General features: G+C 36.4%; 1 protein-coding gene across 13 annotated transcripts in view; it reads right to left on the bottom strand.

Annotated features, from left to right (window-relative positions):
- SPHKAP (SPHK1 interactor, AKAP domain containing) overlaps positions 1-27,101 on the bottom strand; it is a 175,614-nt gene that overhangs the window by 33,085 nt on the left and 115,428 nt on the right. For all 13 annotated transcript variants that reach the window (XM_004453852.3, XM_004453855.3, XM_004453853.3 and 10 more), the window contains 2 exons: positions 6,532-6,591; positions 4,903-5,037 (listed from right to left, as the gene is read on the bottom strand). In XM_004453852.3, coding sequence (XP_004453909.2) covers positions 4,903-5,037; positions 6,532-6,591 — 195 coding nt within the window. The remainder of the gene's footprint in view (positions 1-4,902; positions 5,038-6,531; positions 6,592-27,101) is intronic.

Below are 27,101 nucleotides of genomic sequence, written 5' to 3'. Positions count from 1 at the left end.
CCTTTAAAATATTTGAAATATCTTTTGAGCTTATATTGATAAAGTGTTTGAAAAAAATCAAATGATGTTCAAGAACACAGAGTTTCTAGGAGAAATTTTGGCTTAAGGGAGTAGACCAGTTGTATCACATGTTTTTGTTTTCCCTTTTTGATTAAATTGAGTCCCAGGTTCTATAACATCTTTTTCTGCCTTGGTGATAATCAGGAAAACTGTTCCCAGTATTTCAGATTTGTAGAAACTGTTCTATCAACTATAGTTAAATTCCATAATTTGGATTGCTCATCTGAAAAAGCAGCCAACATGAAATTTTTAAAAAAAGTTCAATTGGAAGTGAGCTTCTTATCTCTGAAAGACTGGCATTTGGCAGATTGGTTCATTGGGTAATGTGGTAAAAAAGAAGATAAAATCTTTGGATGATATCTGTAGCAGTTTGCAATTCTTTTATGAATCCCCAAAAGAGAAAGACTGTGTTTTTGAATCAATCCATTCCTGTAGCTGTGAGATCCTTTTGATTGGGTGACATCAGTGAGGCACCTCAGGTTGAGTCTGCCCTCTAAATCTGATAAAAATGGAGGCACAGGAGACAGATACACAGGAAAAGGGAGCTCTACCATTTTGACCTGGCCATGTGAGAGAGAGGGGACTCCAGGTTTGCCTACAGCTGAGGCAAAGGCAGAGAAACCCTGAGAGAGACTCAGAGAGGAGGCCCAGAAAGAGGCAAGCCCTATACCTGGTTGCCCATAGCTACGATCCTGAAGACAGTAGATTCTGGAGGGGAAGGCAGAGACTGTAGCAGAAATCGTCCACCATCTTGTTTTACCAGTGGTAACATACCAGGAGTAATAGTAGTTGACTTTGGTAAGAAAGCATCTCTGATGATGCCTTGATTTGGACATTTCATACCCTCGGAACTGTAAGCTTTTACCCCCAAAAAATTGCTTTTATGAAAGCTAAAATATTTCTGGTACTTTGCGTTGGCAGCCCTTTGGCAAACTAATTGTCTCAGATAGACCTTTTAATTCTGTTCAATTCTGGGATTACAGAACATGTCTCTATTCTCCACCACTCGTTTTCACTATTCATACTGTCTTTCAGTAGAATAACAATACAATTTTGCAATTGCTTGTGCACAGATTACTAGTAAATCACAAACATATCCTGTCCATGTCAGGGTGTTCTTTTTTGTAGGAGGAACAAGATGCTGATTTATAGCAGTTTTAAAGAGAAAATTCTTTTATTTGAAACAAGAGTTCATGTGCAGGGAGGAGCTATAGAAGTATCTCAAAGTGGAATTTGAAATGTTTAAGGAAAACATTTCATGTTTAAATGTTCAACTTATAAAAAGGATTGTTTAAAATATGTTTTGAAATCCTTGTGTCTGAATATATATGTATGTGAGTGGTGAGTGTGTATACATACAAGGAAATATCTACACATAGACATTCATATTGTATTTCATTAAGTAATATATCTTTTTCTTATGCGAATAGCATTTATCAATATCTTTGATTGAATATTATAACTAGAGTAATCCTAGGAGAGGTGATTTTAAAATGAAAAGTTCAATTATCTTTAAGGGGTCCATAGATTCTCAGAAATAGAATTAATCTATGTGTCTACATGATTGAGTCTGGTTTTCAAGGAAGGTGATGCTAGTTCTTGCTTTCCAAAATCTGGGTCCTGGGCTAGTGGCCTTGGCATCCCCTGGGAGCTGGCTAGAAATGCATATTCTGAGGCTCCACTTCTGACCTACTAAATCAGAATCTGCATTTTAACAAGGAATCTCTTGGTCATTCCTACACGCATTAAAGTTTGAGAAGCACTGGTCTGTAGTTTTTATTGAATTCATAAAGGGTTTATGACCTGCCAAATAGTGAAGAACTACTGCTATAGGGTAATAGTAGTTGGCTTGATACATTTTCTTGTCACTGAATTTACACATTATATATTAAGCTTAAATTTACCAGGCATTGTTGGAGCACCTACTACATGTAATGTGTTTGTGTAAGTACAAACACTAAACAGACAATTGCCCTGGAGAGTAGAGTGCAATATACTACTAGTGGATCGGTCATGAAAAAAAAATTATACAGTTGAACCATATGAAGTTGTCATATTTGTTGGTCAAAATGGCTTCATATTGGCAATTCCATACCATTTGAACTAAAATTACATAGCATGTGTTAAAACGTTTTAGGTACCAAAGACAAGTTAAAGCAATATGAACAGCTAAGCAATATTTAAAGACAGACTTAGAGAAATAATTTTATTTTCACAAGAAATAAAAATGTAATGATATGCAAATAAGATGTGTTGACCGTGATATGTCATACACCTACAGATTCAAATGATGAGCATTTGTTTTCCTCCAAATTGTTTCTCCTTGGGTTATAATTTTGATGGTGAAAGTCTTCTTTTATTCTTGAATTCTTCAAAGTTCCAAGTATCTCAGAAAGCCATCCCCTAAATGTATAGTAGATTCTTTGTAAAATCTACATGGGGCCTATGACAATTTGCTAATCAAGACTAGAACAAAATTCTTTCATTCTAATAGCACATTATCTGGGCGAGAAGTTTTGGCTGCCTTGCCTGGAGACCCTGCTGGGTCAGCTCTCTGCACCCTGCCGCCAGGTGCATCACGCCACCCCATCGCTACGGCGCTGCCTGCCTCTATACAGAGCACAGCATAATAGCGAACCGCATTATTTAAAAAGTATTTCTTTTACAAGCATTCCTAACGCATTTTTTTTAATAAATAAGGCAAAGACTAGTAACAATAAGTAAGCCAAATTAATGATAGAAATAAATTTTTAAAACTTTTAATTCTCTCTCCCACTGGCGTTTATTTTTCAATTGCTGATGGCGTATACAAGGTTTCAGCTGTGTTGAATTGCAAACTTGAAGGCAGGGGTAGCAGAAAGAAAACTTTGCTTAATGCAAAATGAAGTATCAGGATGGAGTACAAAGTACACCAAGAATAAGCTTCCAGTTACCAGCTGGCTAAGCTCCTTTGCAAGAAGAGCACAGTGATGTTGGGAGAATAATGTAGCTGGTGTGTCTTTTCCACTTCTTGAGGAGTTTTGTTGTTTGTGAGCAATTTCCTCTTTGATTATTCATATCTTTGTCCTTTTGCCTCAGCAAATTACTCCATGGCTTTTTTATATTGCTATATTATTTTGCAATTGAATTATACAATTGGCAAATATAAGAAAAAACATTCATAATATCATTCATTCATTCCAGTATTCATTCATTCAACAAGTATTTATTATGTGCCTACTAATTGCTATGCACTGGCCTAGCTGCTGAGGATATGGTGGTGAGCAAGTTGGATGAGTTTGTTGCTTTCGTGGAACTTACTTATGGTCTACTATTCTCTTGGACCTTATTTATTGCTGGCCATGTTAAATATACATAAACAAGTACACCACTACGCATGCATTTACATGTCAAAAGACCAATTTATGTGCACTAGTGAGCAACAAAAGAGTAGGTGGAATCATAGTTACCTTTCCCTTCCTGAATTGCTCCATATTAGAGTCTTAGGATAAGAAAAATAATAATTACATAGAGTCTTATAATAGCCAGTGGTTATGCAAAATACTATGGTGAAAATGCCAGTCCAGTCAAGAATTTTCCTACAGAAGCAAATTTTTCCAGAGATACTCACTATTTACATACAAATCCTGTGGCTGTCCCTTCCCTTACTGAGCATACACGTTTGATGAGGTCCATGTGGCCCTCATGCACCCAAACATCCTTTCCAAAATGCACATCTTCTGTGGGCTCTGGATCTCTATTAGTTGGACCAGGAGGCAGTTTGGAAAATATGAACGCACATAGGAATTCGAGTCAGACAGACCTGGATGGCCTGGTGGCAGGGGGCAGAGAACTGACCCAGCAGGGTCTCCAGGCAAGGCAACCAAAACTTCTCACTCAGATAATGTGCTATGAGAATGAAAGAATTTTGTTCTAGTCTTGATTAGCAAATTGTCATGGGCTCCGTGTCAATTCTACAAAGAATCTACTATACATTTAGGGAATGGCTTTCTGAGATATTTGGGATTTTGAAGAACTGAAGAATGAAAGAAGGACTTTCACCATCAAAATTATAACTCAAGGAAAAATAATTTGGAGGAAAACAAATGCTCATCATTTGAAATCTGTAAGTGTATGACATATCATGGTCAACACATCTTATTTGTGAAAATTAAGAACTTTTATACAGTGTGCTGTGCCTTTTATGTACTTTCTGAGAAACTGATTAAGCATTATACCTATTTTTTCTTCAAATAAATAACATTTTGATTACCAAATAGCAATGAATATTAGTATATTGAATGATAATATTAGTATTTTAGGTACTACTTTATTTTTAATAAACTCCTTTTTTTATCTAATAATTTTATTCTTTGGGACCAGGAGATTCCCTTTCCAACCTTGGGCCTGCTTTCTATATCTATTAGGTGGATTGGTCTTTTATCTCCTAAGGAATAAATAAATATCCAGAAAGAGGAAATTGTCAGATCCTGGGACCACATGGTATGAATTGGAATTTTGGTATTGTTCCTGAAATGGAAGATAATTCTGGTTTTGATTCTCCAGTTGGTTTATGAAAAACCAAGCTAACCAGTTAATGCCTAGTGCATCTGCTTTAGTTCAAGTTCAACTTTGCACCAAGAATTTGAGAAAATAAATGCTAGGAGTTGATAGAAAGGAAGCTCTGTCAAACTTTGAGCTGCCATATTTAGGAGAAATACAAATGAAGACTATTACTGACTACAAAGAAGTCCTTGATTTTTATACTGTAGAGCTTACATGTAACATCTGTTTTGGGTTCATACTGATTGGTGCGCAGAGCTCTCCACACATAACTAGTGAATCAAGAGCTTACATTCTTACCTGTGAAACTTCAAAATCTGCCTGGAGATTTCCAGATGTAAGTCCACTTAGGAGGACAATTTCATTTTCTTTTGGCTGTTGGACATTCATGGAGTTGATAAGTTTTGGAAGATCTGGTGAAACACTGACCAATTTCTGTAGGGCAAGAATCTTTATTCAGATCATGTCTTTACATTTTCAAAATACCACACCAACATATTTTTACTTGAAACATACTTTACTCTTGTAAATATTCATACCACAGGTTATTTAATCTACTAAGTCTATTGATAAAAGAGATTGTATAGTATTGAAATGTAAGAGTTTTTTACACTTTTAAAATTAATGTTAATAGATCACAAAGAATGTTGCATTAAAAAACATAAAAAACATAAGAGGTTCCCATATACCCCACTCCTCACTCCCACCCCATCATTTTTGTAAATTGTATTTTTTTTAAGATATATACATCACAAAAAAATGTTATATTAAAAAATATGAGGTTCCTAAATACCCCTCACCCCCCCACCCCACTCCTCCCACACCAACAACCTCCTCCATTATGTGGCACACTCATCACACTTGGTGAACACATTTTGGAGCACTGCTGCACCACATAGATAATAGTTTACCCTGGAGGTCACACTCTTCCTCAGTACATTCAATGGGTTATGGCAGGATATATAAAGTCCAGCATCTGACCCTGCAATATCATTTAGGACAACTCCAAGTCCCAAAAATGCCCCCACGTCACATCTCTTCATCCTTTCCCTGCTCTCAGCAATGAAATGTAAGAGTTTTGGTGGGAATAGAAAGTCTCTTGACTATAAAGCTTTAAGAAATCTTCAGTTATAAAATTTCCAAAGTAAACAATAAAACAAATCCAAAGCAACATTTAATAATTTCTGTCATGACATAGGTATAAATACTAGTTTAGGAAACTTTTCCCCCTTAAGTCCACTAGTAGGAGAATGGCTAAAAAATATTTGTTCTAAAAAAGCTGATACTAAAATAATGGCTATATTTGATTTTTCGCCTTACTATGTGCTAAGCACTCTGCTAAAGACTGTACATATGGTATATCTTACTCCATTTAATGCTCCAAACACTCCTCTATGGATTAGGTACCATTACTGTCTTCATTTTATGCATGAGCAGCCCAAGACCCAGAGAAGATTTGTAAATCAACCAAATGTCTGTAGCTAAGTTAGTGACAAGGCATCTACTTTTACGCTGCAGAAGTCTTCCATATCACTCACATTGCAATCTTCAAGCATACAGTTCCTAAGAGTCCTACCAGCTATGGTCCTTCCTCTTCTCTCTTTGATGGACTCCACACCATTGTTCCATCAAATGAAATCAAATGGCAATTTCTTTTGATAATCCCTCTACTGCTACAGAGATGAATGATGTTTGGAGCTCAGTGGAAATCTATAAGGGATAATCTGAGTGGGCAACTGGGAAAGCAAGTTTTACAAAGATAAGAAATGCAAACTCTAGGAGGTGGCAGGAAAAGGGTGAAGGAAGTAGGCTGTGAGGAAACCATTTGATAGTCATTCTACAAAATGAGCATCTTTTATGTATGTGAATCATGTTGGGCTCTTTCTCCGCTCAGAAAGCCCTGTAATGAGCTTGAATTCCACATGTTACCTGCTGCATGTGCTCCATGCTGCACTCATCCTTGTTGACATCCAGGTTCACAAAGCAGACCTAGGAAAGAGGGCAAAAAACAGTTAACTGAGTGGAAATCCTGATAGTCCTTTTTGCAGAAAGCAGGAATCAGGTGTAAATGATTTGAGAGTCCTATACATTTTATATATGTTGTCTGGCATAGATAAAGTCATTTTACCTTTGGCCTTCTAGGCAAATCTCTAATACCCTATTCATGGTTTTATCGCTGACTCCACAAATGCTCTTCTTTTCATGGTACAGCAAGTACAAACCATCTGTTTCTATTATAGCAATGTAACAGTCACAACAAAATTTTCAGGTTTATAAGGGGTCATCAAATCTCATAAAAAGGACAAAAGAGTTGGTAATACTCTGAGCTTCTATTTCTAATTGCAACAGATACTTTTCTCCATTTCCCCCTTTACTTATTTGATACTCCTTTTCTCTATTCACTCTTTTTTTGTGTGTGGTATACACACTCAATGAATTTTTATTCATTTGTACAAAGGTATGAAGTTCTGATGTTTGCTTCAACACAAATAAATCATATAATGTGTTGTTGAGTTAAGCAGGTCAAATACAATTGGTAAAAATTTGGTATGATTTCACTGAAATGAAACTCCAGGAAAGCAAATTCATAGATACAGGAAGTAGATTAGAGCTTGCCAGATTGAGGAGCTGATTGGAATTTAATTCTTACTGGAAAATGGGCTTTGTTTGAGATGATGAACATCTTTTAATAATGTATGATAGTGCTAGTAGCACAAAATTTGGAATGTAATTAATATTACTCACCTGTAGACATGAAAGTGATTAAAGTGGAGAATTTGGGGTTTTATTTATTTCACGAGGACCATTGATTTTTAAAAATGAATTATTAATATAGTATGTGATAAGTAGATTTCTCCTTGCTTCAGTTTTTTGAAAGTCACTTTTAATTTATTTAATCTTGCTGTGTAGTTTGTCTCTTTGTGAGCCATTTTAAATTCATGTTTAAGTTAGAGTAGACAAAACAATAGCTACAATATTAACTAATAATTCAAAACAGTAAGAAAGGGACTCATAATAATTGTGTCAAAATTTATCACACAGATAGAAAAATTGCCTTATGGAAGAGTTCCAAAGAGGTGAAATTTGTTCTTGCAGGATAAATCAGGTTTGGGTGGGTGGGGAGTGGCGAGGGTGTCTCAAGTGAGCTGGAGCAACGGGCCTGGAGACAGTGGAGTGTTAGAAATAAGGTCACGGAAGGTTTGTGTCAAAGGAAGTAGTGTGAATGAGATTTTCCAATATTTTGCTAAAAATTCAACCAAAGGCTTTTATTCTTATAGAGTTTATTTGATTATACAAACCTGAGAATATTAATTATCTGGACATTTACTCAGATATTTGAACTTTGAGATGCCTGCAAGTATATGGTCTTCTGATTTCATTTATTGTTTGGGTCATATTTTCTGAAAGTACATACTTTTTCTTTTTGAGGTTAATGAAAAGATAATTGAAAGATTTGAAAACGATCTTAAAAACTAATATCGTTTTTTTGTTTCTGAAATGTAAATATCATTGTTTTACTCCCCAATAGTGGGCAATTTCTTCAAGTTTCATGGGCTCAAACTCTGATATTTGGTTGCAAAAATCCTTGCAGTGCATTCCCAGGATGCAGTATCTGCTTGTAAAGAATAACCTGATGGGCATTTGGGGGAAGAGCCTGGATTTCCACCCATACTCTCACCCAGAGGTTCCCTTTCTCTGGGCTAACAGGATGGGTAAAAGGAAAGAACGTCCCTTTGCAGATAGTGCAAATGAATACCAGGTGGAGCTCAGAAATGGTTCATGAGCTAGAGCAGTTTTAGAATACTCAGGTGTTAATCAAAACTTTGTCCTTGGCAAACTGGTTCAATATCCATTAGTACTCAGAAACTTTTAATAATATGCAGCTGGGACTGCAGTTTTTCAATTGATTAGGCAATTTTCTGTTGTCCTTAAAGAAAAGTGTATTACTTTGTCCCTGGTTCTTATTATTCCCTCTCACAGTGGGAGAGGGCAAAGCAGAGAGACCAAAGAAAGGCATTATGATAACGATTTATCTGCTCTCCAATATTGTCTCTAGTTCTGTGAAGACGAATTCTGTTTTGATCCATTCTGGACTGCCATGTGAAACACTGCTTGCACCTGGAGGAAACCCTCCACACTTGTTTGTTGGGCTAAGACAGGAACAAAGCAAGAGACAAAACAATATTTATTTATACTTGGCACATATATCTTTCTATGTCTTGGTGGTAGAGTACGTTCCAGGTTTTGTAGGGCCCGGTATTTATACAATTAACTTCTTTTGAAAAAAAAGCAGAATAAAATTACAAATTCTGTATTACATGAAAATGAATATGTATTTAGGAGAAGAAAAGAAATTACAAAAAATTTTAAATTTAAAAAGCTGGCAAACACCACAAAATGACATAGAGACAAATAATATTTTCACTAATAAACTGTCCAACACACGTCCATAAAATTTTTTTTTCCTAAATGTTTGGCTACATTCTCTTTAATTGCCTCTTCATATGACAACAGTTTCATAATATCATTTTTTATGGAGAATAGAAAGATAATTCAGTCTTTCCTCTAATATGGTTGATTGAACTCTTTTTTAGCTTCCCAACTTTATATTGATAATGTTTTGTACATTTTTTGGTTGTTGGTAAATTTAGTTTTCTTTCACTTATGAGTTATTATAGGTATACATACTATTTGTAGCACTATTACATGTTTATGCTCTACAAACAAAATAATTTGGATGAATTCTCTTTCATGTGATTCCCAGAAAAAAAAAAGAAAAATATTTCTGGCGTGTTTTAGTTTCTGCTAAAGAAACTTTTTAGTTTCTGCTTAAAGCAAATATCTCACAATGGGAATTTCTTAGCTTAATTTTTGAGGCTGAGGTAATGTCCAAATCAAGGCATCATAAAGGTGATGCTTTCTTCCTGAAGACGGGCTGTTGGTGATCGTTGGCTCCTCTGCCATATGGCAAGACACATGGCAGAAATCAGCTGATCTTTCCCTTCTCTTCCAGGTCCTGTTGACTGCAGCTTCTTCCCACCCCCCTGGCTTTCTCCTCTCTTGCTTCCATTTATAAAGGAATCCAGTAATAGGGTTAAGTTCCATCCTAATGAGGTGGGTGACACATTAACTGAAGTAGCCTCAGCCAAAGATCTTACTTACAATGGGTTCATACTGATAGGAATGAACTGGATTTAAGAACATGGTTTTTTCTGGGGTGCATTCAGTTTCAAACCATCACACTCTACTCTTTGGACCCCCAAAAGACATGTTCTTTCTACATGCAAAATACATTCATCCCATTACAATAAGCCAAAAGCCTCAAATCATTTCAGTAACAATGCTTAGTACAAAGTCTCATCAAAATCTGTTATAGGTGTGGTCTGACCTGGGGCAAAATTCCCTTCCTTCTGTGAACCTGTGAAACATAGAGAACAAGTTTTCCGCCTCCAGTATTTAATGGAGGGACAGCCAAAGGATAAATATTCCCATTCCCATAGGTAGAAATTAGAAGGAAAACAGGGGTCCTGGGTGCCAAACAATTCCAAAACTCTGCAGGGCATACTCCATTAGATTTCAAGTCTAAGAGTCATTTATGGAATGATGGCTTGTCCTCCAGTCTTCATGAAGTGGTAGCCCCACCCCTTCCAAGAGCTTGTACAGAGGCTACACTCTCCTCAAACACTGGGGTGAAGACTCCACTTTCTTCAAACATTGGTGTGGCAGCCAAACTCTGCAACCCCCCAGGCATCTGAGAAAGCTGAGGTAGCAGCACTTTTCTGAATCAATGGGGTAGAAGGCCCGCCCTCTCCAAGTGCAGGGGCAGAATCAGCCTTTCCACCACAAGGCTGGGCTTGCTCTCTTGGCCGGAGAAGATGTCTTTGTTCCAGACTTTACCTTCCATGGGACTGCCTTTAAAGTGATTTGTCCTTCAATCTGTCTCTTTTAGTACAGTCTGGTGCTGGTTCTGTTCATATAGATCTTGCAAAAAACATGTCAGTTTTGCATGTACTACACAGCGATGGATTGGGTTTAACATGATTTTATAAGGATGTAGCAGTTTGATAGTATTTATGAATTCCAAAAAGAAAATCAGATTATGTTTGTAAATTGGTCAGTTCCTCTGGTGTGATAACCCTTTGACTGTATTAGATTCAGCTAAGATGTCTTATTAAATTATGTTAAGATTAGAGCTTTGATCCAACCATGTCATTAGAGTGTGACTCTAAGTCAAGTCCCAGCCCCCTTTGGCTGCTGAAGCAGGCTCTCATGCAGAAGTAGACACACAGAAGCGGGTACACAGGAAGAGAGTGCTCCATAGACATAGCTCTGGGAAGAGAGATAAGCCTTAAAGTCTACAGCTGACCTTGTGGAGAGACCAGAGCAGCTGAGCCCAGAAAGAAACAAGCCCTGGGGAAAGAGACAAGCCTTATGCCAACCTACAGCTGATATTGGAAGAAGCTTAGACCATGGAGCCTTAAGAGGAAGGAGTAAGGCTGAACCTTTGCAGACATCACCCACCATCTTGCATCAACATGTGGCAACAGATTTTGCATGAGAAAGTACCTCTTATATTACCTTGAGTTGGACTCTATTTAGAGCCTGATATCTGTAAGCTTCTACCCCAAATAAATAACCTTTACAAAAATCAACAGAGCTCTGGCAATTTTCATCAGCACCTCTTTGACTGATTAATACAGGATACATACAGCTTCAAACTGCTACATGGTGCATTGATCATTTTCATTGTTAAATGAACAAATAAATTCCTGCCAAGAGAGAACTTTTATTTGACTAGGCATCAATGAGAACCTGATCTTATATCTACAATTTTACATATCTCATGACTGAAAGACTTTTCCACACACTAGCTTCTGAAATTAAGCCTTGGTTCCTATCCGTAACCGACATATTTATGGTATTGGGAATGGGTAGGGCATGTTATTATTGTCACACTATCTTGCCCTGACACCTCACAATGCCTGGTTGGGTTGCCAGTCTGGATGGGAGGAGTGTTCCTGGAAGCTATTCCTACAGTGGATGGCTAACAATCATTTAACTATACATGAGAATGGCCTCAAGCCAAAGAAATCTATCTCATGTAAATACAGGAAACTCAGTGTCCCTTTAGTTGGGTCACCATGCTGTGGTCACTCCAATGACTATTGACATAAAGGGAACTATGATGTAGTGGACGTATAATTAGAAAGAGATAACTATAGTTAGAAAACAGAAAATTTAACAAAAACATAACTATGTGAGCATATTCTTAAAAGCCCTTCCAGGGCCCTGAAAGTGGGGCCCAAGCACCTGAAAAGACTCTTAAGCTTTGATGATTTTACAGTAAATCCACTTCTTGGTGAAAAGATTCATGTGATAGGACTGCTCTCAGCAAATTTTCACTCTCTATGACCTTGGGCTGGATACTTTTGTCTGTAAAATGCCTTGCAGTGCAGATTTAAATATTCCAAATGACTGGGGAAGGATACTTTTTAAAAGTGTGTGCGTTTACTTAATTATCTTTTTTTCTTGCACATAGTCTATTTTTCTTGTCTTCGATAGATAGTTCACAAGGATGGGTCACATTTGTCCAATAGAAGGACACTTGTATTAATTATTTCCCTTAATTGTGTAATGGATTCCAATGTAGTCAATAAAACAAACTTCTTCCAATCAGGATATAATGATAAATAAAGAGCAGTTACAAGATAATTGAGCTTCTATTCTTCCAGCTATTGGCTACTTAAAAAAAGTACATAAATGCCTTCTTGGTCCCATGAAAAAGGATTTTCTCCAAAATAGAAAATGGCAAAATGTTGAGAGCCATAGTAATAAGGAGACATAAAAGGTATTAATGGTTTTCTTGGAATAGAAGCTCCTTTCCCTTTACATAAAAAACATTTGTTTGTGTCTGCACATGTCTTCATTTAACCATCTGCAGACATACTTAGTCAATGCAGATGGAAACACAACATCATCACTGAGAACACAAATGCTTCTTTCTTGCTTACTTCACAAAGCTAATTTTCTGACTGTACTCAAACTTTTGTACTCAATTCTGCTCTTCTGTCAGTATTATGGTTTTAAAATAAAGTGTTGTAGGAATAACTAATACTGAGAAAATGATACTCCTTTATGATTTAGACTTTTATGTACTTCTTCGAGTTATTTATGCACAGAAAAATGTGAATGCCCATGGGCAGTATGTTATTTTATCTCTTTAGTATTATAGATTATTTAGTCAAGTAATCTCAATTATTTCTTTTAGTAAGAATACCCTTTCCATAAATGAAGCACCACTAGGCATACTGAGAAATAAAATTTCGCTATGAAATTTTCTGAGCTGGTGGCATAAAATAAGGTTTTGTGAAAAGGTAGCATGAGAAAAATGCTGCTGACATTATGATCTAGTAAACCAAGAGACATTAAGGTACTTTTAAAACGGATTATAATTCAAAGCAACTTTTACTAAATTGTTTTATAATAATGCAAATTAATTCAGACAAAAACAGTCCTGTTATGTCAGATTGGAAAAAAAAAGAAACATGATTGACCTTTAATCCAGAGTTTATGTAGACCATTTTACTTTTTCATGTATTACTTTTAGTCAGCTTTTCAAGTGTTCAGAAGATAGTAAATTCAACTAGTCTAGACATGCCATGTATTTCGCAGCCACTAAGGGCAAATGTCTGTGTAAGGGGCTTATGACAGCAGGGTTTTAGTTTTCACCAAGAGAGAAGGATTTCTCCTGAAGTCAGCTAAAACCTAATAAGGAAATCATTCTCATGGAGAGTTGGCTTAGAAAAGGTTAATAAAAACATGCTGTCAAATTGCTTTTAAAACAAAGGCATTTGAATGTTGAATCAGACCAAAGACATATTTATGTTTTATCGTAGAAGAAAACCAATCACTTCTTTCAGCAGCTTCTAACAATGCAGCCATCTGGCCATTTGGGATATGACAGGATCCCTTCATGTGATGGATCTCAAAATGCTGATCCACAAAGCAACCAAAGAAAAAATTGCTTCCTTTCTTCCTCCAGCCAAAAGACTTCTGCTGGTTTCAGGATCCTGAGCCAATTATCTTTTAAAGAATATGGCATCTCTGAATGATACTTTTGGCTGATGGTGACTAACTGGCAGTTTATAAATCAATATTGTAATGCCACTGCTCTGTCTGATACTCTGGAACAAGCTTAACTGCTTGGGATGCTGCTGCATTTGTAACCACTTATTATTGCTTTGAAATGATTGCAGTAATCATATAAAATGAAACATAAAATTTTATTTGCACTTGAGACTGCCTAGATTCTCTGCTTTTTTATTGCAATATTTAAAAAAATAACACTGAAATAATATTTTAGGGGTAGCTAGTCAAGGAGTTTGTGACAAGAAAAATAGTAAGAGGTACAGAAATCCCTACAAGATGAAAGAGATTTCCCTAACCATACATTATGCCAGTTTTATTGCTAACTTTAAAAATACAAATTACAAAAATAAGTATGCTACCCTTAAGATAATTATTTCCCCATAAAAATTTTAAAGATTTTTGTTGTAAAAGATATTTCTCTTGAAACAAGATGATAGTGGGGGCCAGTAGCCAGAGGATTCACATCTCCTGGAGGATGGGCAGGAACTAACTCAGGAGGTGGTAGGGAGGTAACTTCTGCTGGTATGAAAACCCTAACGATCAGACGAAAAAAGCCTTATCCATTATCAATTTACATACGATGCTTCTAAACAGCTCACCTATCAAAATTCTTTTTCAAACGGCTTTTGTAAAATAAACTTTTACCCCTTTTTTGGATGCCTTTAGTTCAAAATTTTAACTCTACTTCATATGGATACAGATGCTCTAGAGAGAGAATGTCTGAGAGAGAAGAGGGCAATCCCCGAATCTCGGATCCCAGGAAGAGCCTGGATCCCCGAAGTCTTTCTTATTGAACAACCACAGTAGAACTAACAGAGCTTCCAGATGGCTTATTTGACACTGGGGAACTACGGAGGTTACACAGCTACCATTTCATTTCATTTCATTTTCAAACCGTTTCATTTTCAAACCTTTAAAAAGAATCCTATGATCCCCAGGGAGAGAATTCACTCATGTTTCAGAATGTGAGAACATTTTAAGGGCCATCAATCAACAATGAAGGAAATCCCAAATGAGAAAATGACTTATCTTTTATTGACCTGTTAGTTCAGGGGTTCTTAACAAGGAGTCCGTGAGCTTGAACTGAAATTCAAAAAACATGATTCTTGGGAGACATGTTGGTTTGGATGTGATACATTTATTAAATAATACACAGTTTAGTGTGGAATTAGTAAGGGGTCCATGGTTTTCACTTGACTGGCAAAGGAGTCCGTGGAACTAAAAAGGTTAAGAACCCGTGCTTTAGCTGATTCTCAGGAGAATGCTCTCCTCTTGGATGGGCTGGGGACTCTCTAACCTTTGAGGCATAGTGGTGCAGAGGTGAAAGGAGGATGGCTTTTGGCCACAGACATGCTTAGCTACAAATCATTGTTCCATCCCTTACTAGGCATGTGATTTTGCAACAGCATCTAAAAATGGGGGTAATAAAATACTTGCTTTGCAGAATCTCTGTTAGTTATAAAAGAAAGAAAATGTTGACTTCATTCTCCTCTCTCCACGTGTATGTTCCTACTCAGAGACACTTGGGTGACATTTTAACAATTTCTAGGTTATAGCCTATGATATTAAACTATTTGAAATTGATGTTCTTCAATTTTTTTGAAACAAAAATGGCAATTTCATAAGATTCAACCTAAATAATTTGAGACAGAACACTTATAAAGAAATATTAATCCTGAGAGTGCAAAACAGTTGAAACTTGGCTGCTTGCATGTAATTATTTCCTATGCCACCCAAATCCTATTTACTTGGTATACAGGTGTGTTTAGATCTAATATGTCAACATTATTTACTGACCAAAACCAATAATTTATTTTTTCCTCAACTTTAGTAACTTATTGCTTTAGTTTCCTTGGTTGCTTAAGCAAATTACATGCAATGGGCTGGCTTAAACAATGAGAATTTTTAAAGTTCATGGTTTTGAGATTAAGAAAGTCCAAATCAAGGCATCATCAAGGTGATACTTTCTTTCCAAAGACTGGAGTTCTGGGCTGGCTGCCAGTGATCTTTGGTCCTGGGGTCCTCAGGCTCACGGCAGTACACATGGCAGCCTCCCCTTTCCCTTCCGGATTCCATTGATATTCAGCCTCTGGCTGCTTCCTCTGTGGTTTTTCTCTCTGTCTGAATTGACTCCAGTAATCCTGATTGAGGTGGTCCATACTTTAGCTGAGGTAACTCATTAAAATGTCCTTCTTATAAGGTATTCACACCCACAGGAATGGATTAAGTTTAAAAAGATGTTTTTCTGGGGTACATATAGCTCCAAAATACCACAGTTATGTTTGGAGCCTAATATGATATGTATAAGTTCCAATGTTACCTAATTTTTCAGGTCTATCTATGAAATATTTAATTAAGAGATGCCTTCCCTTTCATTCTCAGAAGAGCTTATGACTTATTTCACCTAAATACACACCAATATTATGAATGTAGCAGCGGCTAGCATCATTAAACCATGCCATAAAACCACAACCAAAAAATCATCATAAAACCAATGGATGATTGCAACAGATTTGAAATAGGAAACCAATTTCTTTTATGGAAGTCCAGATATATTGCAGTTTATATATAGCAGAAATTTAGATGTTTTACAGACATTAATCAATGCTCAAACACTATCACTTACTGAATTTCTAAATATGAATAATGTTATTGAAGATAACATATAGACTTGGAGACAATAAGGTCTCTGCTATTAGGGGAAAAGAACCTTGGGCTAGCCAGAGTAAATACCGACTTTTAGGTATAGATCAACCAAATTTGAATACAATGCATAATTCCAATTGCTTAACACAGTATGAAAAGATGTATGAGATAGCTTTGTTTCAAGCATCTTTTCTTTTACTTTTTAATTTTTAAATGCCTTAGATTACATAAATGTTAAATAAAAAATATAGGGAATTCCCATATGCCCCCCTCTCTTCCCCTTTCACACTTTCCCACATTAACAACATCCTTCATTAATGTGGTACATTTGTTACAATTGATGAACACAAATGAAAGCATTGCCACTAAGTGTGGATTATAGTTTACATTATAGTTTACATTCTGTCCCACATAAGTTTGCAGTCATCTTTTTAAATCAGTTATGAATGGACTTATCGATGTCGAAAACAAATCTTCCTCAATGTGGACACAACACTGCTTTAACTATGATATAAGAAGGAAATTCTGTAGACATGGAAAAACTAAACACGAATAATGGATGGTTTGTAGAATTTTATGTTTTAACTGTTCAATTCAGCTTCCATTAAAGATTACTTCTTCACCTTTAGAGCAATCAAAAGAAAAGAACCTACAGTGGGGTGTCTTCTTAATGTCATAAATATTTGTGCAGAGAAAATGAAAAAAGTAGAAACTCATGTTTCTAGTCTGAATGGCTCAATCATTTTAGAGCAGAAGAAAGGCAATTTAAACACTTAAGTATTACTGGGATAAATGACAGTGAACTTAATTTTAAAATGCAAATAATTTATCTAAAAGAGACATCTTATTTGCATCCCTTGTATTTTTGGCAGGAAAACTGCTAAATAACTCTAAACTTCACCACTCCAGGATGCGTCAGATAGACTTGAGCCATTACTGTGCATTTTCAATACTTAGGCATCCCCATTAGTATAGGTAAAACGTGTGCAAAGCAAAACCTCAACATTAGACACTAAAGCACATGTAGGTGGTGCTACATAAGGAAGCAGGGTGCTTATCTAAAGGATTTAGTCCTCAATCCTAACTGCTAAGGGGAAAAGGTACTTTTCCTTGTTTTGAACAGAACTATTAGAATGGACTGTATTAAAAGGCAACAGAGAGTGTTTCTTGGTTCCATTTCACTGGGTCTCTAAGAAGCACTCTATTTGGTCTGCTCTAGGTCTACAAATGCAGTCTTTTTCTCAAGACTGTGCCGATAGATTGCATTCCTAGAGTCCTTTAATTTAAAATATTCTAACAGACTGGCAAGTGCTGAGAAAGAACATGCTTTTCTAATAAAGGATCACTGAATTCAGTAGTTTCCACACAATGAATAAATACATAGCAGGTACATTAAAAATGAGAAAGGAAAAAGTCAAAAGGAAATATCTACCATAGTGAAAAGCATAAAAACTGGTCTTTCATATTTGTTTTCATTGACAATGAGTCTGATGAATTACTAAAATATCTGTGTTTCAAAATACTTTCTGGATGATGAATACTGTTATTTTCTTGCTCCTTGTTGGTAAAACTTATGCATGTCTTGATTTCTGTCATCTTTGTCCAATTTGCTTCCTTGAAATTTATTTAAGGTGATGACTTTTGGAAACATTTGCCAGCAAATAAATCTTTGCCCTTAAGCTCTGGTTGTGATAATCAAGTGTTCAAAATAGATGGGTGACTCAGAAGCTCTTCAAATACTTTATATTCTCTAACCCCCTCCAAAAGCCATTGACGGCTACTAGGCAGAGAGCTGGGTTTTTGTTTTGAGCTCTGCATTTCAATGTTTCTGACTCTACTCATTGCAGCATCCATTAATTTGGCCTCAGCATTTACAGGAAAGAAAGAAAAAAGAGAATTATTTTCAATATCGTATTTTCCTGTCTGAGGTTTAAAAGTCCAACTTTCAATTGAAGGATATTGTGAACTCTTATTGGTAGCCTTCTGAAAAGCCCCAAAAAGAACCTCCTCTCTGTACAAGGGGAGACAGTGCTGTCTGGGAAAAACCAACCCAGCCATGAAGGTCAATCCTTTATAATGTTCAAACCTCATCATCATTCCAGAGTTGTTGCCAGCCAACATTTTCCCACTTGAAAGGAAAGCAGAATAAAACATAGAATATATTCTTAGCCTTCAAAGAGCTCCTGCCAAATAAATTTTTATTTCACTAGGAGTAAATGAATAACAAAAGAAAAAAGCCCTCAAAACTTGGAATAACTTTCCAAACGTAAGGGTGAACTGTTGTAAGGAAAAATTGTGCTTTTATTATTTTTATTGCAGTATAGATTCACAGAATTTTAGAGCAGGAAGTGACTTCAAACATCATCTAGTACAACTCTCATTTTTATCTTTGAAGAAACTTAATCCTAGATAAATTGAACATGGCATGCTAAATCCCGCAGCTAATTTGCTAATTTGTTCAATAGTTCATCTGTTCACTCATTCACTCATTCACTCATTACATATCCATTTAAACAATAATCAAAGGGCACTCCTCTATGTTTGTTGGGCTCACTGTCGACTTACAACAATTGACGAGATGTCCCACAGTTCCTGCCCTCCCTTGGAGCCCAGCAGACTAAATTAGTCTAGCTATTGATCTGAAACAAGAAACCTGACCATTCTAAATGAAGACAGAGGACAATGAGGGCTCCAACAGAATTACAAGCTAAAATGATGGGAATATAGGACAATAGAAAATGAGCAGACTTCAAGATAGAGAGAGTTAGAAAGGCTGGGTGGATTTTGAACAACTTACTCCTGGATGGAAAGTAGAAAGGTGAGGATTCCAGTAGTCCTGGTATAATTCTGTGCTGTATCTTTTAAGTAGTAGAGAGTGATAGGTTTCTTTCTGAAGGAGTCAGGGAGACTTATTTTTATATCTTGTTTTTGCCTAATTGTTAGCAAGGGGTCTCGATGCCATTTGAGATCCAATTGGATTATCTTTAATTCTTCAATTCACTGTCACAAAAGCAGAGAGTCTTTGTGAGATCTCTGCAGGGTTGGCTTGATTATAGGGGATCACCTCTGTCATTCAGGTACTTTTTGGTTTGCACAGAAGAAAAAAAAATCACTCCCACCAAACCTTAGAGTTCAACAGATTATCTGAATACCTTTCTAAGGAGGGTGGAGGGAAGCATGTTGATACTTTCACCGTCACCCTGTGCTTTTCATTCCCTTCCCTACATCTCACCTCCACCCCATTATCTTCCTTCTGGTCAGACCTCCACATGTTTCTCCCTCTGCCATACAGAAGCCCTTCCTTGCCGAAGGCCTGACTCCAGTCCAGACAGTAGAGGAAATGCAGGACAGTGGTTGAGAGGCATTCAACTCGGGCCCTGCCCCTACTGGCTGTGCAACATTTGGCAGGTTATGCAACTTCTTAGAGCCTCTTCCTCACCATTATATATGGAGGAAAAGAACAGAATCAACCTCATAGGGTTTGGGGGAGAGTGTGAAGACATAGTTTATAATGCCTAATACATGGTAAGTGCTCAAGAAATATTTCTGTTTTGTTATTATTAATATTACTCTTTCTGTATACACTTAGCAATGTGCTTGAAATTAACTTTTACAAATCAAATTTATATATGCACAGTTTATCAAAGTCTTGTAATGAAAAATAGCAGCCTTCTGCTTCTTTCCTCCTGAACTATGAGTATCCATCCCCAAAATCTTTCCTCTCTTTCTTTTTGTATATGACTGTCTACTGGTTATAAATGTTTGCCATGGTCTCTACCATTTGTATACCATCCTCTCCAGTTCCACTTTCCCTTTCTCTTTTCTTAGGACTTTAAAATTACAACTTTTGGCAAATCAATATTTAGTGTTTGCATTATTGTGACTGTAATTATTGTTCAGTAAGAACCAAATGTATATTGTGCCATTTCCCTTTTCTATATAACTTTGTTCTTACTGACCTTCCTTCTCACCTTAAGTGGTAAATCATTGTTCAACCAATATTTATCCCTCCTCATCTTCATAGGAGGAATCTACCCTGCTCCTTACTCTGAGTTTGGCTGTGTTTTGGCCAAGAGGATGATAAAGGATGTCATGCAAGCAAAGGCTTTGGAGTATTTTGTGTGATGAGTTTATCTCTTTGTGCCTATGCTACCACCGTGGTAAGAACAGGCTCTGAGACTAGCCAGCTAGTTGATGGCAGGGCGAGAGACAAATGGAACACCCAGACCCAGCCAAGCCCAGCCTCTATCAGCTGTCCCCCAAAAATCCTCAGACCCATGGGCATTAGATTGTGATATATAACTGAAATTGTGCAATTGATTCTTACACAGCAAAAGGCAATCCTGGGGAGTGGATGTGGCTCAAGCAGTTGAGCACCTGTTTCCCACATTTGAGGTCCCAGGTTCAGTCCCTGCTTCTTCCTAAAAAAAAAAAACTGAACCAACTCAGGGGAGCTGTTGTGGCTCAGTGATTGTGCACCAGCTTCCCACATACAAGGTCCTGGGTTCGATCCCTGGCCTCAGTACAAGGTCCTGGGTTCGATCCCTCGCCTCGGTATCTCAAAACAAAATAATCCCTACACCTACATTTTTCATTTACTTAGTCTTCTGTTTCACAATTACAAATCTTCTACAATTTTCCAAAAGATTTACTGAAACACAAAAATAATATTTTTCATATCATCAAACACAGTGACATTCTATTTGTTTTTTTGTTTTTGTTTTTTAAACCTGGAGACATTTTACATGGAGCCTTTTATCATCCTCGCCCATGGTTTGTTATTCTCCAGGCTTAATGTAAAGCTGTCATCCTAGGACTTTCTTTCCTCTAGTTTGGATCCTCTGTTTTCTGTACCCAATGTCTTCTTGTTTCTTGGTTTATTTTCTTGTTTTGATAGAACGATATTCCAGAGCTTCCTCAGAAAAAGTGTATAGGACACAGACTTAGGTATTACTCATTTGAAAATATCTCATTCTAACTCCCACCTTTGATTGATAGATTGAAGGGGTATAGAATAATTTCACTAAAAAAATTGGACGACATTGCTCTGACCTACAGCATTGCTGTTGTGTTATGCTATTCTGATTGTGTGTATGTCTTATTTACCTTATTAGAAGTCACGATAATCTTCTCTTTTTTCCTAGTATTCTAAAATTTAATGATTCACTTGGTGTGGATCTTTTTCCTTGGTGTTGGCCTACTTTGTAAAACACTCATCTTTCAGATCTGAGGGATTTTCTTAATTAGAATTTGATCATTTTCTATGTTTTCATTCTACAATTTTGTTTAGTTCAATATGGCATTTCTTGAGTTGGTCTTCAGATTTTAATTTTCTCTTCTTTCTTGCATTTTTGCTGTTTTTGGAACATTCCCTTAGCTTTATCATCCAACACTTTCATTGAGCTTTTAAATTTCAGCTCTTAAAATTTTAGTTTACAATCTCCTTTTTATTTTTGCTTGAAAGAGTAAGTCCTGTCCTTGATTTTTGGGTGGACTGTTTTCCTCATTTCTCTAATGATAAAAATTCTATGTTTCATTTGTCTGTGGGGAATTATGTTCCTTACATCTTTTTCTATTTCTTTTGAGTCCTGTTTGTCTGTTTTTATTGCTATCTTTTGTGTTGGAAGATTTTTTCAGTCTGTCCTGTGTTGTACATTTATATTTAGGAGTGATGAACTAAAGAAATTGGTTGGAAGGCTCTGAGTAGTGCTTGCTAACTATTAGACTTCTCTGTAGGTAGACTGGATTAGGGTCAACCAATATCTTTGGAAAACCTTCTTACTACCGATATGTAGAGGCTCCCCTCCCTGGAACCAATCAATTTCTTCAGAGAGAAATTCTCCAACTTATTGCTTGGGGTATGGGTGTTAAGAGTCTACCTCTAGTACTCTTGGGTCCTAGTGAAACAAAGGGACTGGGAGAATGTCATTACTTAGTATACAGACTTATACTTAAACTAAGTTTTCAGTACTGTGATTTCCCCATACTTTTCTTTGGAAATCTCTGTTCCAGTACCCCTATGGAATACACCTTTAGTTTCACTGATTAATTAAAAACTATTGGTTGAATGCCTATAATTGCCAGGCACTGTGTTAGATTCTGGGGGTGCAGCAATTAACAAAAATCTCTTACTGAGATGGAATGGGTGATGGGCTTATATAGGATCAGAGAAAGGTCCAAAGCTCTAACTCGTCCTTACACAGACTTTCAATGAACATACCTATTAATATATTCAGCCTCCTGCTTACCTCCACCATTTTTTATATTTAGTTCGTCTAAATACTAATATTTTCTCAGACGTTAAGATGTGAATTGACTTGGCAGTCCCCTCTGAAATCTTCTGGTTTTCAACATTGTCAGCTTTTCTATAGTCTGCCTAGTTTTCATCTTCTGAAAATTTGACATTTTTCACCTATTCTTCCATTCTTTTTGCACTTTTTGGTTTTATATATTTTCATTTAATTGTGGTTTCAGAAAGGAATGCAGACAAATGCACATGTTTCCTTATCTATGTTTAATGGAAGCACCTAAAAAATTTTCTTTCCATCAAAGACAGGATTTCTCCAGAATGGAATTATGCTGCCAGATGTTGAGCTAATCAAATTTGATAAAATTGTTGCATTAGGAATATTATTTAGCAGTGGTGGGGGAAGGGGAATAAAAGGAAATCACTGGATATAGGGTAGAAGCTGCTAATATAATAGAATGGAAGGGAGTGAATTAGCATTTCAGAGACAGAATTGAGAAGACTTGATTAACTATGTGGATGGGAATCAGGGAGTGGTGGTAGAAAAGGTTGTATGATTTTTTTTTTAGCCTGAATTAATTGGATGATAATAATGTCTTGCAGATAAAATACATATAAGGATGTTTTCATGGAAATAGGTTGTGGAATTTGAGGAAAGGAGCTCTTCAGACTGAAAGAAAAAGACACTAGACAATATATCAAAGTGGCATAAAGAATAAAGATCGCTTAATAAAAGTAGCCATATCGATAATTATAAATGATAGTAATATTTTATCATGTTTTTAGAAATAAAAAAATATTCCACTTACAACAGCAACTAAAATAATCAAATATATGGTAATACATGTAACTGAGGATGTAAAGGACTTGTACATGGAAAGCTATACAATTTGCTGAAAGAAACAAAAGGAGATATAAATAAATGGAAGGATATTTCATGTTCATGGTTTGCAATACTAAATATTATTAAAGTTGTTAATTCTACCCAAAATGATTTACATATTCAACACAGTTCCAATCAAAATTCCAACAACCTTCTTTGAAGATATGGAAAAGGCAATCATGAAATTTATATGGAAGGGTAAGTGTTTTTAAAAAAGGAATGAAATTCTGATACTTGCAAGAACATGAATGAACCTTGAGGTCATCATGTTGAGTGAAATAAGGCCAACACTGAAGACAATTATTGTATGATCTCACTGATATGAAATAATTAGAAAATGCGAATCCTAGACTCACAAGTTAGAATATAGTTTACCAGGGGCTGGACTGAGGGTAGGTAATGGGGAGTTAATGCTTAATTGGTACAGAGTTTCTGTATGGGGTGATGGAAAATTTAGGTAATGGATGGTGATGGTAGCACAGCATTGTGAATGTAATTAACAGCACTGAATTACAGATTTGAATTTGTTTAAAAGTGAAATTTTAGATTGTATATATGTTACTAGGAAAAAAAGTGAAAAAAAACCCACCCAAAACTCTAGGATTGTATAACACAAGTAGTGAACCCTAATGTAAACAAAGGACTATATTTAATAGAATAATTGTAATACTATTGTTTCATCAATTATAAGATAGGTACCATAGTCATATGGTCTTTTTTTAAAAAACAAATCAATTTTATTGATATATATTAATAAAGCATAAATCCATTCAAAGTGTGTAATCAATGGTATTTGGTATAATCATATAGTTGTGTATTCATCACTTCAATCATTATTAGAGCATTTTCATTATTCCAATAACAATAATAATAAAAAACAAAAACCACCAAACAAAAAAACCTCATCACTTTTCAATCTCTCTATGCTTCCCCTGCTATTCTGTTCCTGTCTCTATAGTTTATTTGTAATTATATTTTGTAAAACAATCTTAACTATGCAATATTACCCATTTTCATATTTCATATGAGGTTTCACCACGTTACATAGTCCCATGGCACATTTTTTAGTTTTTCTTCTAGTAATATACATGCCTTAGACTTTCCCTTTCAACCACTGTCATACCCATGTAATAGCTCTGCTGGTTACAAAAACATGATGTGCTTTCACCATTCTATTCATTTCCAAAGATTTACAAATAACCTTTTAACCAGTTATGCACAGATTAACCCTCAGCTTTCCATTCTCTAACCTCATTCTATTTTTTGGTGACCTATATTCTAGCTATTATCTCCATGAGTTTACACAATATATTTAGTTAATAACAGTGCAATCATACAGTATTTGTCTTTTTGTGTCTGACTTGCTTCACTCAACGTAATGTCCTATAGGTTCATTCATGTTGTCATATGCTTTGTGACATCATTTCTTATTATAGCTGCATAATATTCCATCACGTGTATACATCACAATTTGTTTATCCATTGTCAGCTGATGGATAGCCGGGTTGTTTCCATCCTTTGGCAATTGTGAATAGTGCTGCTATGAACATCAGTGTGCAGATGTCCATTCGTGTCACTGCTCTCAGTTCTTTTGGGTCATGCAGTCTTACTACATGGAAAACTGAATGTGTGAGTGGAGTACTGCAAACTGTATTCTCTGCATGTGTTTCTGTAAGTCTATAACTTCTCTAATAAAAAGATAATTTTACAAAAAATAAAGTAAAAAAAAACACACACACACACCTAAATGGAAAATGAAGCCAAATGATAGTACGAACATGAAATAACAAATAATTTAACACAGTGTCCCCTAGGGACTGCTTGGAGTTTAATTTTTTTCCCTCAGGGATTCCTTGGCCAGAGATTCTCTGAATCTCTTGGAGGAGAAGCATTAGGAACTGAGTGGCTGGTGATAGAGGTTCTAAGTATTTTTTTTGCTGCTTTATCTGATGGTCCCTTAGAAATTCACCTTAATCTCTGCCTCTGCCATGTTTGCAGAAAAGATTAATAGTGGGTGACAGTGGAATGTCAGGTGAGAGTTCCCATTCAGAAGCTTAGAACACCCAGTGACACTCTTTGTCAATGAGAACTACATGCATACTGGTGACAGTTGATAGTACTGGGATTCTCAGCTGAGTTGACCATCTGAAATTTATTGTCCTTCTGAAAGCAGTGCTTTGTGGCAAATTCCCATATCCTGCAAATGGGTGTAAGTATCACTTCAAGAGTTCTCCAGAATTCCAAATTGCTACTCCAGTTTCTTTGGATATATTTCTACCAGACCAGAGACAATGGCAATTTGATGAGCTAGTTCCAATGTTGCTTCCAGAATGGATTCTTATTTTGCGCATAGCAGGCCTTCACAGTCCATCTTGAATGAGGCTCAGAAATGGGAGTACATTATTCCTTCCACTCTTTCAGGCCCCCTCTTAAATGCTGCCCCCCTCAAAGTGACCTTTCCTGATCATCCTTCTATTCTTTCTTATGGCATCATGCACTTCTCCTTCACAGCAGTTATCACAATTTACATAAAATGTTTATTTTTAAGTCATTTTTTTCCAAACTAGAAATGAAAATTGGGACGACAGTCTATCATGATGAACCTAGCATCTGTCAAAGAAAATGGCACACCAGATGCTCAGTAAATAACTGCTCAGTGAAAGACAAATGACCAGGCTGTGGATATAGACATTGAGCTATTGAAGTTGCCATATTAAAATATCCACTTTTGGCCCAATCTGTGCTGTTCTGGAGCCATGGTTGAGAGCCATGTTACAATAATTTATACCCTCAGGAACAGGCGTCTAAGGTGAGGCTCCTTTTGGAAAGAAGAAAAGTTCTCAGGAAGTGTTTTGAGTTTGATGGGTAATTGAGAAAGGACCAAGTGAGAAGAGACATCATCGAGAGCAGCCATCAAAAGGGAAAGCAGTGGCCTCATCTTCGAGAGTACAGCACAGGCTGGAGCTGGTGACAAAGCCTCCATGAATCACACTGGTTTTGGGAAATCTTTGGAGTACCTTGAAGTTCTCCATTTGCATACAAATGTCCTATAAATGGTATGTGTGGATTTTCTTAGAGTTAAACAAGAATTTTTGCTTGACTATTACGGTAATATTTGGGCTGAGGTCCCTAAATGCCCAGGACATGGACTTTCTTGGAAAATACCATTAACTGTGGCCACTACAAAAAATTATATTCATTGAAAAATAAACTGATCTTCTAGTGACTCCATCCTTATTAGCGCCTATTAGAATGTTCTGATTCTGTTCCAAAGTTGCGAACTGGCACTCTCAGTCATGAGTCAGCCTTTGATCCATCCTGAAAATGTGTTAACTGTGGTATAGACAGTGCTTTAAGTGGAATTAAGGTAACATAAAAAAAAATTGAAACATTTCAAATAAAAATCTGGATTACTGGTCTCTGAATGAAAAACAAAACAAAGCAAAACAACAACTCTGGAAAAATAGGCCTGCATTTCTATGTGGCAACGATTCTCCCAGAGCTCTTTAAATGGAGTATGTGGTCTCCTACTCCCCACAGTCTCCACCACTCCCTCTTGTCTCCTGTCCTTTG

This window comes from Dasypus novemcinctus, chromosome 7 (genome assembly GCF_030445035.2).
Source record: "Dasypus novemcinctus isolate mDasNov1 chromosome 7, mDasNov1.1.hap2, whole genome shotgun sequence".
In the NCBI taxonomy this organism is placed as follows: domain Eukaryota; kingdom Metazoa; phylum Chordata; class Mammalia; order Cingulata; family Dasypodidae; genus Dasypus; species Dasypus novemcinctus.
Note: the sequence above shows the minus strand (reverse complement) of the source record. Positions and strands in the feature narration are given on the sequence as shown.